Source organism: Squalius cephalus (assembly GCF_949319135.1).
Source record: "Squalius cephalus genome assembly, chromosome: 11".
Taxonomy (NCBI): Eukaryota; Metazoa; Chordata; class Actinopteri; order Cypriniformes; family Leuciscidae; genus Squalius; species Squalius cephalus.
In genome coordinates this window covers 7,210,103-7,226,112 of record NC_137132.1, presented here as the reverse complement: position 1 = coordinate 7,226,112, position 16,010 = coordinate 7,210,103, and the positions used below count along the sequence as shown (strand labels likewise).

General features: G+C 38.5%; 1 protein-coding gene across 1 annotated transcript in view; it reads right to left on the bottom strand.

Moving 5' to 3' along the window:
* Positions 1–312: 312 nt before the first annotated feature.
* The window catches only part of LOC307167552 (NACHT, LRR and PYD domains-containing protein 3-like), a 39,532-nt gene continuing 23,834 nt past the window's right edge, over positions 313–16,010 (bottom strand). The window contains exons 7-11 of the mRNA XM_079886742.1: positions 12,373–12,543; positions 10,623–10,793; positions 8,117–8,284; positions 7,240–7,410; positions 313–1,707 (exon numbers count right to left, since the gene is read on the bottom strand). Of these exons, the coding sequence (XP_079742868.1) occupies positions 1,536–1,707; positions 7,240–7,410; positions 8,117–8,284; positions 10,623–10,793; positions 12,373–12,543 (853 nt within the window). The 3' untranslated portion in view covers positions 313–1,535. The remainder of the gene's footprint in view (positions 1,708–7,239; positions 7,411–8,116; positions 8,285–10,622; positions 10,794–12,372; positions 12,544–16,010) is intronic.

The following is a 16,010-nucleotide window of genomic DNA, read 5'->3' as shown; positions in this document are numbered from 1 at the left end:
AGCTTAGATCGATTGTATATATATATTTATATATGAATGATTACCACAACGGGTTATGGTTCGTCATTAATATATCAATAGTCTTATTACAGATCAAACAATCTGTTTGTCCAGCAAACGGCCGTAAGATCAACTTATCAATAAAGTTATCACTTCTTATAATTCCAGGAAAATTAGTTTCTGGCCATGAAAATTATTCTCCTGTCCTTATAAAATTTAGGTTATTGAAATAGTAACAAATCGTAAAGCTTTGTAGCTAGGATCAACAAATCAGGGACTTTCCGTAATGTGAGCAGACAGACAGAATCAATCGAGGATATATTGGATTTTAATAATTGAACTAATAATACATCAAACTACAGTTACACACGGAATACATGTACAACAGAAACAAACAAACGAAAACATTTCCGAACGAGAGAGCGAGAGCGAGAGCGAGAGAGAGAGAGAGAGAGAGAACGGCAGCACAGTACGGCAAAAATCACAGACAAAATTAACCTTGAGAGACACCAAGGAATCAAATCACATTAAAAGTTAAGACGAAGAAAGAAAAGAAAAGAAAAACGGAGAAGAGCTCCCTAAGGAGCCATGGAACCGGAAACCTCTCACAGAAGAAGTGCTCTGGAGAAACTTTCTGTGTCAGTCTCTTATGGAGAGGATGGGTTCACGCCTCTGTTCGCGCAAACAACCAATGACCGTCCGAGAATCTGAAGCGGGAAAAGTTTCCTTTGTCCTGTCCGTTTATGATGGCATTTAGACGTCATTTCTACCCAGAAAGATGGTAAACATAGAATAATACATTTTACTGTAATCTCCTGTGGTTGGTTCAGTCAGAGCGAGGCCGTTAAACAGATACCAAGAATGAAATATAAAACGGTTAAGGATACAAAGTTACAATCAAAAGCACGATTATAGGCATTTAAAGTTCGATTAACACACAATAAAATTGTAGATACTCCAATATGACATGGTCATATAAAATGCAACACAGGAATATATCAAACATTTGGAAATGTCTGTATATGAGTAAGTCCATGGAAAGTCTGTGTGTGTGTGTGTGTGTGTGTGTGTGTGTGTGTGTGTGTGTGTGTGTGTGTGTGTGTGTGTGTGTGTGTGTGTGTGTGTGTGTGTGTGTGTGTGTGTGTGTGTGTGTGTGTGTGTGTGTGCGTGCGCGCGTGTGTGCGCGTGTGTGTGCGTGTGCGTGACGCAGAAAGTTTCGTTATCTCTCTGGCTGAGAGAGAGGGGGTTTGGAATTCTCTTGAAGCTTGCAAAGCTAGGAGTATATTGTCTCTGGAGAGGATCGCAGAGTCGTAAATGGTGTCAGAAGGCAACCCAAACCCAGACCTGGTGGCTCCATGCCAGTAATTTAGATGCTCGAGAGTCCTGATTTACATTCAATGAGTTCAGATTACAAGGCTTTGGGTTTCAGAAGGAGCGTGCTCAGGAAACACAGAGAGTCCGAATTTGTTAATTCAGAACAAACGAACAAATGATTCATAGCCCAGTCGTTACATGTGTGAGAGTCAAATATGATCTCACCACAGTATCTCCAGTTTACAGTGAGGATTCTGTAGTACATCAGACAGATTCACTGATTTTCCTATTTCATTTCCAGACAGATCCAGTTCTCTCAGGTGTTCAGGGTTTGATCTCAGAGCTGAAGTCAGAGCAGCAAAACCTTTATCTGTGACGCCACAATCCCTCAACCTGTAGAGAACAATGACACACACTTCACTCTCTCAGTTCAGATCAGATCAGTTTAGCAGTGAATCCATTATTAAAGAGAAAGTTCAAACTTAAGGAACAGTCCACAGTTTTTTCATATTAAACTATGTTATTCCCTTAACTAAGACAAGTTGATACATACCTCTCTCGTCTCAGTGCGTGCACTCAATCGCTCTGGTGCGCGGCGACACTTTGATAGCACTTAGCTTAGCCAAGTTCATTCATTAGGGACCAAACAGAGATGAAGTTAGAAGCGACCTAACACCTCCACGTTTTCCCTATTTAAATACATTTACACGAGTAGTTACACGACCAAGTATGGTGACACAAAGTAAAACGTGGTGCTTTTTCTAAGCGGGTAAATAGGATAACTATAATGTATGGCGGAATAGCACTTGGGATCACTTCGACTCGGCACAGTAAAAAGTCATTCCTGAAAAATCATTTCTCCCTCTCACTTCTGTCATTAGAACCAACGTGACTTTTTACTGTGCCGAGTCGAAGTGATCCCAAGTGCTATTCCATTGAGTGCACGCACTGAGACGAGAGAGGTATGTATCTTTATGAAAAAACGGTGGAGTGTTCTTTTAAAGCACAAATTAATATGTTTGAGGGATCATTAGTTTGAGATCTAAAATGTCACAAAACATGATCATAAAACATGTAAAGTATCATTCAATCAGGAAAAATAATCTCTTATTTGCACTATATTACAATTCAGTCTTATGCAAAATCTGCTTTAATAAATGAGACTATTCACAACATAGGTTAATTTTACAGTTAAGCCGACTGCACGATTTTGGCCACGATTTGGCCGTCTGAGACAAATTTTGCAAATCCTAAAGGTTTCCTCTGATCTTAGGCCAAAACCTGAAGTCTTTGATCGTTAGTTTGTCTTTGTTTGGAAAGATGTTTGATGTGTGTTGCTTTTTCAAATGCACATTAAAAGCGACTCAAACTCGCAGTGCTTTCAGATGGAGCAGCGTTTACTACTGATCAGAGCCGTACGCCTTTAATGACGTAATCCTGGAGGCAAGTTGAAGTGAACCCAAATGCAACTTTAACAAAACAAACATTAAACAAAGGCTGGAAACTGGAAACAAAGACAAGAACCTGGAAAAACATTCAATACTAGACAAACACACAGGGCAAACATGAGGGCTTAAATACACAAGACTAACGACAAGACAAGGGACACCGGTGAACAATAATCAGCTCCCGACGCCCATCAAAAAAAAAAAAAGTTCTGGAAGGTTGTGGAGCGGAGGCGGACCTGAGGGCGGGATGGAGGGCCAGGCCCGTGGAGCGGCAGAGGGCCTGTAGACTGCGGCAGGACGGGAGGCGGATCAGGCAGTGCAGGCGACCAGGGAGGAGACGGCCCTTCAGGCGGCCAGGGAGGAGCAGATGGTTCAGGGCTACAGGGCGGACCAGACAGTTCAGGAACAGACACCGGCTCAGGAACAGACACCGGCTCAGGAACAGGCATGGCGGCGGCCATCTCTGCTGAGGGATCAGGCGACGGTCATCTTTGCTGAGGGCTTAGGTTCAGTGCTGCGTTCCAGTCCACTTTTAGACACGCACTTGCAAACTTCCCTAAGCACTTCCCCTCGGGGAATCCCTGCCGCCATTTTGAAGTGCGTTCCACTTCGTGAAGTGGATGAGGGAAGTTTATATGGACAGACCCTCGTTCCCTCGATTTTGACCGAGGGAGCGAGTCTGCTTCAAATGTACACTTCAGGCACCTATATGTCCCACAATGCAGTACAATTGTGACGTCACCACATATCTCGTCTAATCACCACCACACCGACAACTCTATGATATATTAATTATAATGTTTTAAATTTAAAACAACCCAAACACACATATAAACATTTGGATGCTGCATTAAATTATTAAAGGGAAATTTTTTTAAAAATAATTAATCAACTCCACAGCTGATTCCAAGTGATCAAGGGCTTAGGACGTTCCAATTCAGCCCATTGCAGTTTCCGGCAGTAGTGGGCACTCGCAATGACGTACATCTGAGTGAACGAGACGAAGAGAAGTTAGCGAGTGAAGGGCATGACAATTTTGGACTGGAACACAGCACAGGCGTGGTGGTGGCCATCTCTGCTGAGGGCTCAGGTGACGCAGCGTCAGCCATCTTGTCCAAAGACACTGGCTCGGCGTCAGCCATCTTGTCCGAAGACACTGGCTCGGCGGCAACCATCTTGTCCAGAGACACTGGCTTGGCGGCGGCCATCTTGTCCGGAGACACTGGCTCGGCGGCGGCCATCTTGTCCGGAGACACTGGCTTGGCAGACGTGACGTTAACAGTCTCTGGATTGGCAGACGTGACATGAACAGTCTCTGGTTCAGCAGAAGTGACGTGAAGCTCAGGCTCGGCAGGACTGACGTGAAGAAACTCAGGCTGAGGGGATATTGTGGGCTTGTGCAGCTCCTCCTTCGTAAAGCCCACAGTAAAAGACGGACCGCTCAACAAAAGGGCCTTGTCAATATATTCAATTAGCGTCCATTGAGGGGTGTTGTCAGGCATGAGGTAGTCAAGATTGTCCTTAAGCCCATAGCAAAACATGTCTTTCAAAACCTCATCATTGAAATCCACCCCATGACAAAGCCCACAAAACTCCTCTATATAATTTTTGATCGGACGATTACCTTGGCGGAGAAGGAAGAGACGGGTTTGCTGGGTCCATATTTAGGTCTAGTATTCTGTAATGACGTAATCCTGGAGGCAATTTGAAGTGAACCCAAATGCAACTTTAATTAACAAAACAAACATTAAACAAAGGCTGTAAACAAAGGCTGTAAACAAAGGCTGGAAACAAAGGCTGGAAACAAAGGCTGGAAACAAAGGCTGGAAACTGGAAAAACATGCAATACTAGACAAACACACAGGGCAAACATGAGGGCTTAAATACACAAGACTAACGACAAGACAAGGGACACCTGTGAACAATAATCAGGCGATTAACCAATGACAAGACACATGGCAGGATCACATGACAAACAGGGAATCACATGACAAGACGAGAACCAGGCACAAGAAACAAAACCCAAAACATGACAACATCATTGACAAGCTGCACATAATAAATAATCACAGCTTTTTGATTTCATAATAGCGATAAGCATAATCTATTTCATGTTAATTGCGATTAATCGTGCAGCTCTATTTGATATGTTCACCGACAGCCGATTAATGAACGTTGCGATAAAATTTGACCAAATTTGACCTGACGAGATTCTGACAGTGTCCGAAGATTTGACTCTCAGTCCTGCAGTGACTTCTCCTACGACAACCGTCAAATTGTCTTCGTTTTTCAAGACAAGCCATGACTAAAATAAACATTAGAGATTTCTGTAGCCACCATTTCAATCCCGCATGTAACGCAGCTCACATCACCAAACGTGTCATTGATTGATGTAAAACATGTTCAATCATTTACAGCTCAATAATCTGAACTCACAGCAGCAGAAAGAGGCTTAACCCTCTGAGGTCGGCAAACGCGCCAGCGCGTTTTGCTGGATTTTCTTCACATTGTAGCACAATAAACTTAAATTTCTCCATCATTTATGGTCATACAGAAAAAAGAAATATAAAAAAAGAATCTGTGATATTTCTACTTTTGTATGTGTCCACTTACAATCAAATCAAAACATTGTGCTTCTGTAAAATAAAGAAAATAAACAGGGTTTGCGTTCTGCCTCTCCGTCGCGGTGAACTTTTTTTTCTTGAGCACGTCTATAAACTGAAACCAAACTCAGCGAATACTTGTCACACATTTATGAGCCATATACCTTTATAAACATTTAAGTGTGTACTTTTAAATGATCAGATTCAAACTGAAAACAAATATTCTCTGTTTAAGTAATTTTGTATAAAACCAACAAGATGTCCAGCTTCTCAAACGCTTCCTAATTACTTTTAATTTGACCACGCCCACTCGCGCAAAAGAGATTCACATGCAAATCTCCACATGGAACGCGCTCGCGCTCATTAGGCCTACCTCAAAAACAAAACACCAAAACACTTCACAAGTCTCTGCTTTTCGTCGAGTTTGAAAGGCGCACCGTGAGCTTACATTGGATTTAGGCTACCTCAGAAGAAGAAGAACGCGATTTGAAGACAAGAAAGATACAGGTAAGAAATTCTTACATATTAGTTTGTTATTGTTGCATAAATTTCACATTGCAGTTGAACTGTTGCTAGATATATGGTGAATATTATAATATTTAGACCCGTGTTTACTGTTACTGTGTTTGTGGATATCTGCTCAAACGTAGATATGTATGGTAACCATAATGTTTTATATTTGAGCGCGATCGCGTTTGAATGTATCATATTTGATACATTCGAAAAGCAAAACGCACCAAACGGCTTCATGTTTTTACTATTATCTAATTTCATATCATCATAACGAATGGAAACATTTGAAGTAACATGATAATCAATATATTTTTCTCTAGCTTAGTTGTTACTGAAATATTTTGGAAGATTTATAGGCTGCTATGGTTATTGTTATTATTATTTTATGCAGCACTGCGCATAGCTTATGCCTACAAGGCACAACAAACCTGGTGTTCATTATATTATTGTTGGAAACATTTGTGTGTGTGTGTGAGTGTGTGTGTGTGTATTCTGTGGATTTTAAAAAGCAATTTTAACCAGAAAAATCTCAAATGTATTCCCAAAATCGTGCAGGCCTTTCTCTTGATATCAGTATGTTCACTTTTTTTTTTTTCAGGGCCCAGATGCCACTGAGTCCTGCTGACTTAAACATTCACACAAGTCTCTGTACATGAACATGGTAAAGTGAAAATCAAACACCTTGGAAATGAAAGGTATGTAGGCCTACAATGTTTTTAGGAATGGCACAAAGGTCTCTGTCTTTGGATCATTGGTTATCTTTGGATTATGTTGTAAATAAATCAAACAATCTAAAAGCCATTCTTTTTTAAATCTCCTCATTTACAGTATTGTGCAAGGTTGCTCAGAATGATAGGGGCCTGATAGCTCCTAATAGGGCAGTTAGAGGAGGGTCTTTGTCTTTCTCAGGTGAGAAAAGCTTACATATTAATGAGCTCCCGCATAAAGCTTTGTGGCACAAAACACGTCGTAAAATTTTTAAATCAATATATTGTCTTATCTGAATGAGCAGTCAGGGTGATTTTCATATCGTTTTAGAGCAAATATTCTAGGCTACGTGATACAATTTTCAAAAGTCTTGTGAAGAAATAATCAGTATGGGTTTCATGACCTTATTTCAGTGAGAATTTTTGTTTGTATTTTCACAAACCACGCATAAATGTCATTATCTCAAAACTACAAACTTTTACACACATGCTGCTGATATATTATTGTAGCAGAGTTTGTGCTGAATACAGTGTAATTAGACTTTATCCATGAAAATGTCACAAGTAACAGAAATAAGCACAAATGTCAGAGCATGTCAGAACACCTCCAGGCCCAGAAAACAGCTCAGACCCCAGAGGGTTAAATGATCTTACCACAGTTTCTCCAGTTTACAGTGAGGATTCTGTAGTACATCAGACAGCAGATTCACTGATTCTCCTATTTTATTCCCAGACAGACTCAGTTCTCTCAGGTGTTCAGGGTTTGATCTCAGAGCTGAAGTCAGAGCAGCAAAACCTTCATCTGTGAGATCACAATTACTCAACCTGTAGAGAACAATGACACACACTTCACTCTCTCAGTTCAGATCAGATCAGTTTAGCAGTGAATCCATTATTAAAGAGAAAGTTCAAACTTAAAGCACAAATTAATATGTTTGATTGATCATTAGATTGAGATACAAAATGTCACAAAACATGATCATAAAACATCTAAAGTATCATTCAATCAGGAAAAATAATTTCTTATTTGCACTATATTAAAATTCAGTCTTGTCCAAAAAAATCTGCTTTAATAAATGAGACTATTCATTACATACGTTAGTTTTACTATGTTACTTAGATCTGTACTATGTAGTATGTATGGAGTGTCAATTAGTGTGTGTGTGTGTGTGTGTGTGTGTGTGTGTGTGTGTTCATTTTACAAAATTAAAAACAATACTTTAGACAGTGTCAATACAGAAAGATGAACATAATTAACAGTAAGAATGAATCCAGCATGTTCTTCATTTCTCAGTTCTGACTGTGTTGAGCTCGAGTCTGTTTAAAGTCAAGAGACTGAAATGTTGATTGTGTGTGAAAGTGTGTATTTCAGTGTGACTCTCAGTCCTGCAGTTTCATGTTATTGAGGATCAGCTCATGTGTTCAATAATTTACAGCTCAATAATCTGAACTCACAGCAGCAGAAAGAGGCTGAACACTTCAAATATACTTTACATTGTGATTCATGTGTGAGAATCAAATATGATCTTACCACAGTTTCTCCAGTTTACAGTGAGGATTCTGTAGTACATCAGACAGATTCACTGATTTTCCTATTTTATTCCCAGACAGATTCAGTTCTCTCAGGTGTTCAGGGTTTGATCTCAGAGCTGAAGTCAGAGCAGCAAAACCTTCATCTGTGAGATCACAATAACTCAACCTGTAGAGAACAATGACACACAATTCACTCTCTCAGTTCAGATCAGATCAGTTTAGCTTTAATCCATTATTAAAGTTTATTATTTATTATTATTATTATTATTATTAAATTATTATTTATTATTATTAAAGTTCAAACTTAAAGCACAAATTAATATGTTTGATGGATCATCATTAGATGGAGATCCAAAATGTCACAAAACATTATCATACAACATCTAAAGTATCATTCAATCATGCAATGGAGGCATCCGATCAGCGGGTGAAGGTCTCTGCGCGTTACTGTCTTTCCTCGTGGCAAAGTAGTTTGATCAAATGAAATATTTTTTTCATATGTATTACCTTGTTATTTCATCTGATTCCATAAATGAAAAGTTTTTAATGATATCTGTGCATCATTAAATGTGAGCGAATGTTTGACTTCTTTTTAACTCTTTACTGAAAATAATGTCAGAGTCAGTTAGAATAAAATCAAATGTTTACAATTTATTATGTCAGGTAAATATATCATGCCAATTTCATAATCAGTTCAAAGATAATAGATACAAAACATCAAATGCTCTGGAATAAAGAGAAGATGCGAACTTTGACATTATAAAATACATGATGCGAAGTGTTTTGCATATACCACATCACAGGCTGGTCTGGGTTACAGAATCACGCTGATCCTCTTGTTGCATTTCTTTATATAGACAGAAACTTATTTCACATGGAAACATTTGCTAACAATGGGAATTTACATTCAGAGTTTACACCTTTTGAGAGCAGGAGGCCATTTGCCTGGAAGACCCACCCTCTTCTGTGTGCGAGTTATCTCTAAACTCTTAAATACCTTTTTACCTTTTTTGTTTACCTCTTTGGGAATGAGACATTAGTACCAGTTGCACTGAGAAATTATAAATGAAATTTCATGTGTAATACTGTATGATAATTATTCACATTAAACCATATAGATTTTTGGGTGAATTTCAGGTGATCTCAGCATGAAAGAGAGGGGGAACGGGGGAATGGCGGGGTCAAGGGAAAAATATGTAGATTAGGATTGCTTAGGTGAGAATTGCGTCTCGAATGGTGGTGCTAGTTTCACAAGAGTAAGTTCAAATGTTAATTTCCCGAAAGGTCCTTTGTCTTCTCGGGGAGTGGTCGCTCCTCAACTAGACTGCCCCCCATTTTCTAATTTCTTAAGTCTTACACTAGTTTTGCTGTTACTTAGATCTGTATGTAATATGTATGGAGTAATAAATTGGTGTTTGTGTGTGTGTGTGTGTGTTTTCATTTTACAAAATTAAAAACAATACTTTAGAAAGTGACAGTTCAGAAAGATGAACATAATTAACAGTAAGAATGAATCCAGCATGTTCTTCATTTCTCAGTTCTGACTGTGTTGAGCTCGAGTCTGTTTAAAGTCAAGAGACCGAAATGTTGATTGTGTGTGAAAGTGTGTATTTCAGTGTGAGTCTCAGTCCTGCAGTTTCATGTTATTGAGGATCAGCTCATGTGTTCAATCATTTACAGCTCAATAATCTGAACTCACAGCAGCAGAAAGATAGCCTGGGAAAACCCATACAAACTTCCGACAAATTTAGATTTGCTCTGCAAGTAGTCTGGCAAAGAGCCCATTCAAGCCGATTTCTAATCCGTCCAAATCGAGGCACTAATCAGAAACGTTGAGGCGGGCTTTACACGATGACGATCGCTCTGATTGGTTTTAGGTCTATCCAATTGCGCCCAGAGGCATTTGAGCGACGTCCATTGGTGAAGCGCACCAACTATTAAATGCATTATTATATTCAAATTGCAAACACATGAGGACAGTCTCCATGAAAGACCCACTGGCAGATGAACGTGCTACTACATTTCTCTCCGAAACGGTAGGAAATTTAATTAGGTTTAATAGAAGATTTTAACTGTGACAAGATGAGGCTATTTACGTGACAGGATGCACGCGACAGATCCGTCCGATAAAGATGACGAAGTAGTATGTCCCAAAGCTTGCCTAATTTTTTGCTACACATTCAAAAGTAAATACATTTTCTTCACAAAAAGAGTACACTTTTATGGCGTAGTGTAACTTAGGCGAATTGGGATGCAGCATATGGATTTACTCGATGACGATCGCTCTGATTGGTTTTAGGTCTATCCAATTGCACCCAGAGGCATTTGAGCGACGTCCTTTGGTGACGCCCCTTTGGAAATTAGTTATTAATGAAGCTTTGCCAGACCATAACTGAGTTACTACTGAGAATGGTCTGGTTTTAACCAGGCTAGCAGAAAGAGGCTGAACACTTCAATTATACTTTACATTGTGATTCATGTGTGAGAGTCAAATATGATCTTACTCTAATTTCTCCAGTTTACAGTGAGGATTCTGTAGTACATCAGACAGCAGATTCACTGATTTTCCTATTTTATTCCCAGACAGACTCAGTTCTCTCAGGTGTTCAGGGTTTGATATCAGAGCTGAAGTCAGAGCAGCAAAACCTTCATCTGTGACGCCACAACTCCTCAACCTGTAGAGAACAAAGACACACACTTCACTCTCACAGTTCAGATCAGATCAGTTTAACAGTGAATCCATTATTAAAGAGAAAGTACAAACTTAAAGCACAATTTAACATTTGATGGATCATTAGATTGAGATCCAAAATGTCACAAAACATGATCATAAAACATCTAAAGAATCATTCAATCAGGAAAAATAATCTCTTATTTGCACTACAGCAGTGGGGATTTCTTTAAGACTGCAAGGGAAGCTCGGCTTCCCCTATAATGTCAAAAAAATTAATGGTCAAATATGTACTATTGTGTTAACATTTTATTGACTAAAAATGCGTTAGAAAACGTTCATCTCAAAGACGAGTTCGTTCAGAATCAGCTACATACAGCAGGTCGGCTGACTCGATTTCCTTCTCATACATTCCCGTAGCGTCACAGACAGTGCATTTCCCTGTTGAAGCCCAGCGTCCATTGACTTCAATGGGGCTGCTCTGAACAGTTTTTTTCAGCGCTTCGAAACCAGACGGTCATTGGATAAATGCTGCGGTTATGTCCCGCCCACGGACGCTCAGCGTCTCTGGGGGTGAATGAGGAGTGGGCTGGCCCGGACGCCGGGCTTCCGCGTGATGATTGGAGGGGCTGCATCTCCTTTTGATTGACAGCGATTTCATACAATAAAAAGTCGCTGCCGCTGAAGCTATTCGAGCTCAGTCCCATCGCGGATTTTTCAAGTGATAGTCAAAAGACAAACTGCTACAACCTCTTTCTTGGTATTTGCTTGTCGAAATTGCTAGCCATTTTTCATAATACATTTCACACAATTATACATTTATACCTTTATTATATTATTACTTATCCTATTATATTTTTTTTATAATATTATTAGTAATAATTAAAACAATAATTATTAAAATAATAAAAAATAGCCTATATATTATTAGTAGTATTATTATTAATAATATATAGGCTATTTTTAATTATTTGAATAATTATTGTTTTAATTATTACTTATCCTATTATATTTTTTATAATATTATTAGTAATAATTAAAACAATAATTATTAAAATAATTAAAAATAGCCTATATATTATTAGTAGTATTATTATACTTTATTATATTATTATTTATACCTTTATTATATTATTACATTTATACAATTATACCTAACTCTGCTGGCCATTGAGAGGACACTGGTCAAGTCACTGGAAAAGACGCCTAGTTGGAACGATATAGGGTCACAGAGCATTTTCTTGAAAAGGAACGTTGGGCAGAATTTACGTATAAATAAATGGACAATTTTTATGATGTAGGCCGAAAATGAGCTTCCCCTCTTTGAAAGACCAGCAGCCGCCACTGCACTACAGTATATTAAAAGTCAGTCTTGTGCAAAATCTGCTTTAATAAATTAGACTATTCACAACATAGTATTTCAGTGTGACTCTCAGTCCTGTAGTTTCATGTTATTGAGGATCAGCTCATGTGTTCAATCATTTACAGCTCAATAATCTGAACTCACAGCAGCAGAAAGAGGCTGAACACTTCAAAAATACTTTACATTGTGATTCATGTGTGAGAGTCAAATATGATCTTACCACAGTTTCTCCAGTTTACAGTGAGGATTCTGTAGTACATCAGACAGCAGATTCACTGAGTTTCCTATTTTATTCCATGACAGACTCAGTTCTCTCAGGTGTTCAGGGTTTGATATCAGAGCTGAAGTCAGAGCAGCAAAACCTTCATCTGTGACACCACAATTACTCAACCTGTAGAGAGATAAAAAAAATAATCAAATAGCATAATTTAAACACTATCAAATACCTTTCCAACAAATTTCAATTCCAATAAAATTTAACAATGTAAAATTATTATCCAAGGTTCATAGTCAATGTTTATATTTACAACAGTATTGTTTTTGCAGATGTAAGAACTGTAGCCAATCACAGACATGTTTGCTGATCTCTTTTTTGTTCAGTGCTGAGTTCTTCACGCTCACGAATCCTCTCATTAACAAAAATACATGACAAAAAATTGACATGACATGATTGACATGACATCTCACAGTAAAATTGAATTGTGAAGTTTTAGTCAACTTTAAGCTATACATCAAGTTAATGTTCAATTGTCCTTCTAATAGTAACATTTAAATGTATGACTCTGCTGTGTAAACCATACATCAAATGTTTTTTTTAGGAGATTTGAGCTGCTTGATAAATTAGCTGTTTCTCCAGTTGTTTGCTTGGTCTTAATTTCTTTTATCATTTCTTTTAAATATTTAAATTCCTTCTTTATGTGCAAGAACATTCAACTAGTAAACCTTTTCTGACTTTGTTTGAATGCCTGGAGGAGTTTACATTGTCACGGTTTAAGAAACACATCAAATACTGACTTTTATGTTTTATGAACTTTTATTTTCCTGATGTTTTAACAGTGAATTGATTGTTCTGATTGATACTTAATGTTGTATTACAAATTTATGAAATGTTTAATTTAGTTTTACATTGAATTTAGCATGTTAAGGTTAGGTATAAATGATGATTATCAGAGCTTCTAGCAAAAGACTCTGGTCAGTCCTGTTTTACCGAAACTCTTAATGGCTCTTGGAGCTAGTGTTTTAGCAAGAGAGTCTTGCCAGTCCTGTACTTGGGTCTCAGCATTTGAATAGATATGCTGAGTGAATTAGGGTGGGCAGCACTCTGTCTAGAAGTCTTTTTGGTTCCTGCCCCTAAATGTATATAAACTGTAAGAGAACGTCCACTTAGTCAGACTTTGGTGACTGCAGCTACTGACAGCTCATGTTATCAAAGAATTCTGCTGAAGAAACAACCAAGTCTCCTGGTCTTCGATTCTGAGTTTCCAACAATTTGGTGCCGTGACCCGGATGGAGAAACTGAAACTCAACAAAGAATGAACTTTCCAGACGGAACCTTGAAACTTCAAGAAACAAAGAACGAACTTTTCCAGATCTGAAGATTGAGAACTTCAAGCTCAAAGTTCTGAATCTTGAAACTTCAAGCTCAACAAAAGATCTGACAAAGATTGCCAGACTGAATATTTCCAGCTTCCTCCAGATTGAAAACTTCAAGCTCCAAAAAGATCTCAAAGCCTGACTGAGTTCCAGACTGAATCTTGAAACTTCAAGCTCAAAGATCTCAACAAAGCTGACTGAGTTCCAGACTGAATCTTCCTTTACAACCAAGAGTTGGTGAGTTTTCACTCCATTCAAAGAACCGTTGCAAACCAGTACAATTTTTTTTCTCTCTCTGCGCCGTTCAGAGAAGAGTTAACAGACAGCTGCAGGGTTTGGTTAACTAAGTTATCCTCTAAAACATTTTTTTTTATCCTCTACATTGCTAGAGAAGGTTTATCCTCTGTAAAGTTAGTGAAGATTTATCATCTGCTTTATCAGGGATGGTTAGCATAAGGTGCTTATATTTTGGTTTATCCTCTGTTTCAGGCAGGGAAGATTTTTAGAATATTTTTTGGTTTATCCTCTGTTTTCGTAGGCAGGGAGGTTAAGTGTGAAGTGTTGGTAATTTGGAAAGTTAACTATAGTTGAGCTGTGTTAACAAGTATATCCTCTGTTGATCAGGGAAGTTTTTAGTGTTTGTTTGTGTGGTAGCAGAAATTCACAAAATGTATAGGAAAAGTACTAGACTGATTCCCACAACTGAAAAAGGTGGACTTGCAACTCCTTTGTGGTTAGAAAGTGAATTCAAAAAAATGTTAAGAGAACAAATGGACCTAATAGTCACTGAAAAAGTTAGACAGGAACTAACTCAGAAATATGAAATTCACCCAGACAAAACTTGGTCAGTAGATGAGTGTAAAAAGGTGCTTGGAGCAGGCATCCGCAAAAACAATGTGAAGGTCATTATTTGTTGTCACAGAGAATTTCTTTTAGCAAAAGCTACAGAACAGTCTAAACGCAACTCAGAGCTAGAGAAACAGAACAATGAGCTCCGTGCTAGAATATATTCTTTGACTAAGAAATTACACCGCAACAAAGATGCAGAAAAAAATGATGAGGGAGTATTTAGTCAGCCTGATAACATTTATCCTGACTTAAAAGCTTTCTTTGAAACAGAGGTAGCCATCCCATCAGTAACTGATAAGCCTGTAGATTCAGAGAAGGTGTGTGGGGCAAGGAGAAGATCTCAGGGAATTGAGGGAACTGAAAATGTTCCTCCCAACTCTTCTGTTGTCAAAATACAAACTGTTGCCAAAGCGCTAGGGCCTAAAGATATAGAGAGACTCTCCCAGAGCTTACCCTCAGCACGCACAAATTTTTCTGAATTTAGAAGAGCATTGATCAGTAAAATGCGTCTTTACGACATGTCGTTGCCAGAAGTCACACAGCTGATGTCACAAATTCTAACTGAATCTGAATTCAACAATTTTGAGTCTGCTGTTACTTCCGAACTGCAACATGCCAGTAAAGGCGATTTGAGAGAAGGTGTTTTGAAAATCCTAAAGAATCTCTTAGGACCCAAAATAGATTGGTCGAAAATTACCAGTTGTGTACAAAAAAAAGAAGAAACTGTTAGTGAATATACTGAGAGGTTCTGTCAGGTAGCTGTAACGTACAGTGGAATCGTTGATGACCCTGAAAGTGTGCGAGATGATAAGGGACCCCTAGTCCGCATCTGGGCAGATGGCCTTGTAGCCGAATACAGAAGAGCTTTGCCATTCCTAGATCTAACTTGGTGTACCAAACTCTTAGAAGTAACTTAGACAGTTTGACTACATGGGAAAGAGATGCTGATGTTAAAGCCAAAGTGAGAGTAGCAGCAGCAGCTACATTTAGCACAGCAAAACAAGAAAACAGGTGGTCTAAAAAAGAAGGCAAATGCCACTACTGTGGAAACTTAGGACATTGAGAGAGAGTGTAGAAAGAAGCAAGATACAAAAAGAAATGCTATGCATAATTCTGCTCCTTCTCAGCCTGCCTACAACCCTGACGTAGTTCCGCCAATGTCCACTGAAACTTTAGGACAGCTCGCTCAGGCTCTTCTAAGAGCACAAAAAGAACAGGAAAAAAACTAATTTTTGGGGCTGTGAGTAGCTACCTTTCCCCTGTAATCCATCCAGAGGCGAACCAACACTGAGTGGGGGCCCCAGGCAAAATTAATCAATGAGGCCCTTTTTTTAATATATGTATTTTATATAGGCCTATGTTTTATATATAATATATTTAAAAAAAAATTGTTAATATATCTTCATTACCTAGAGA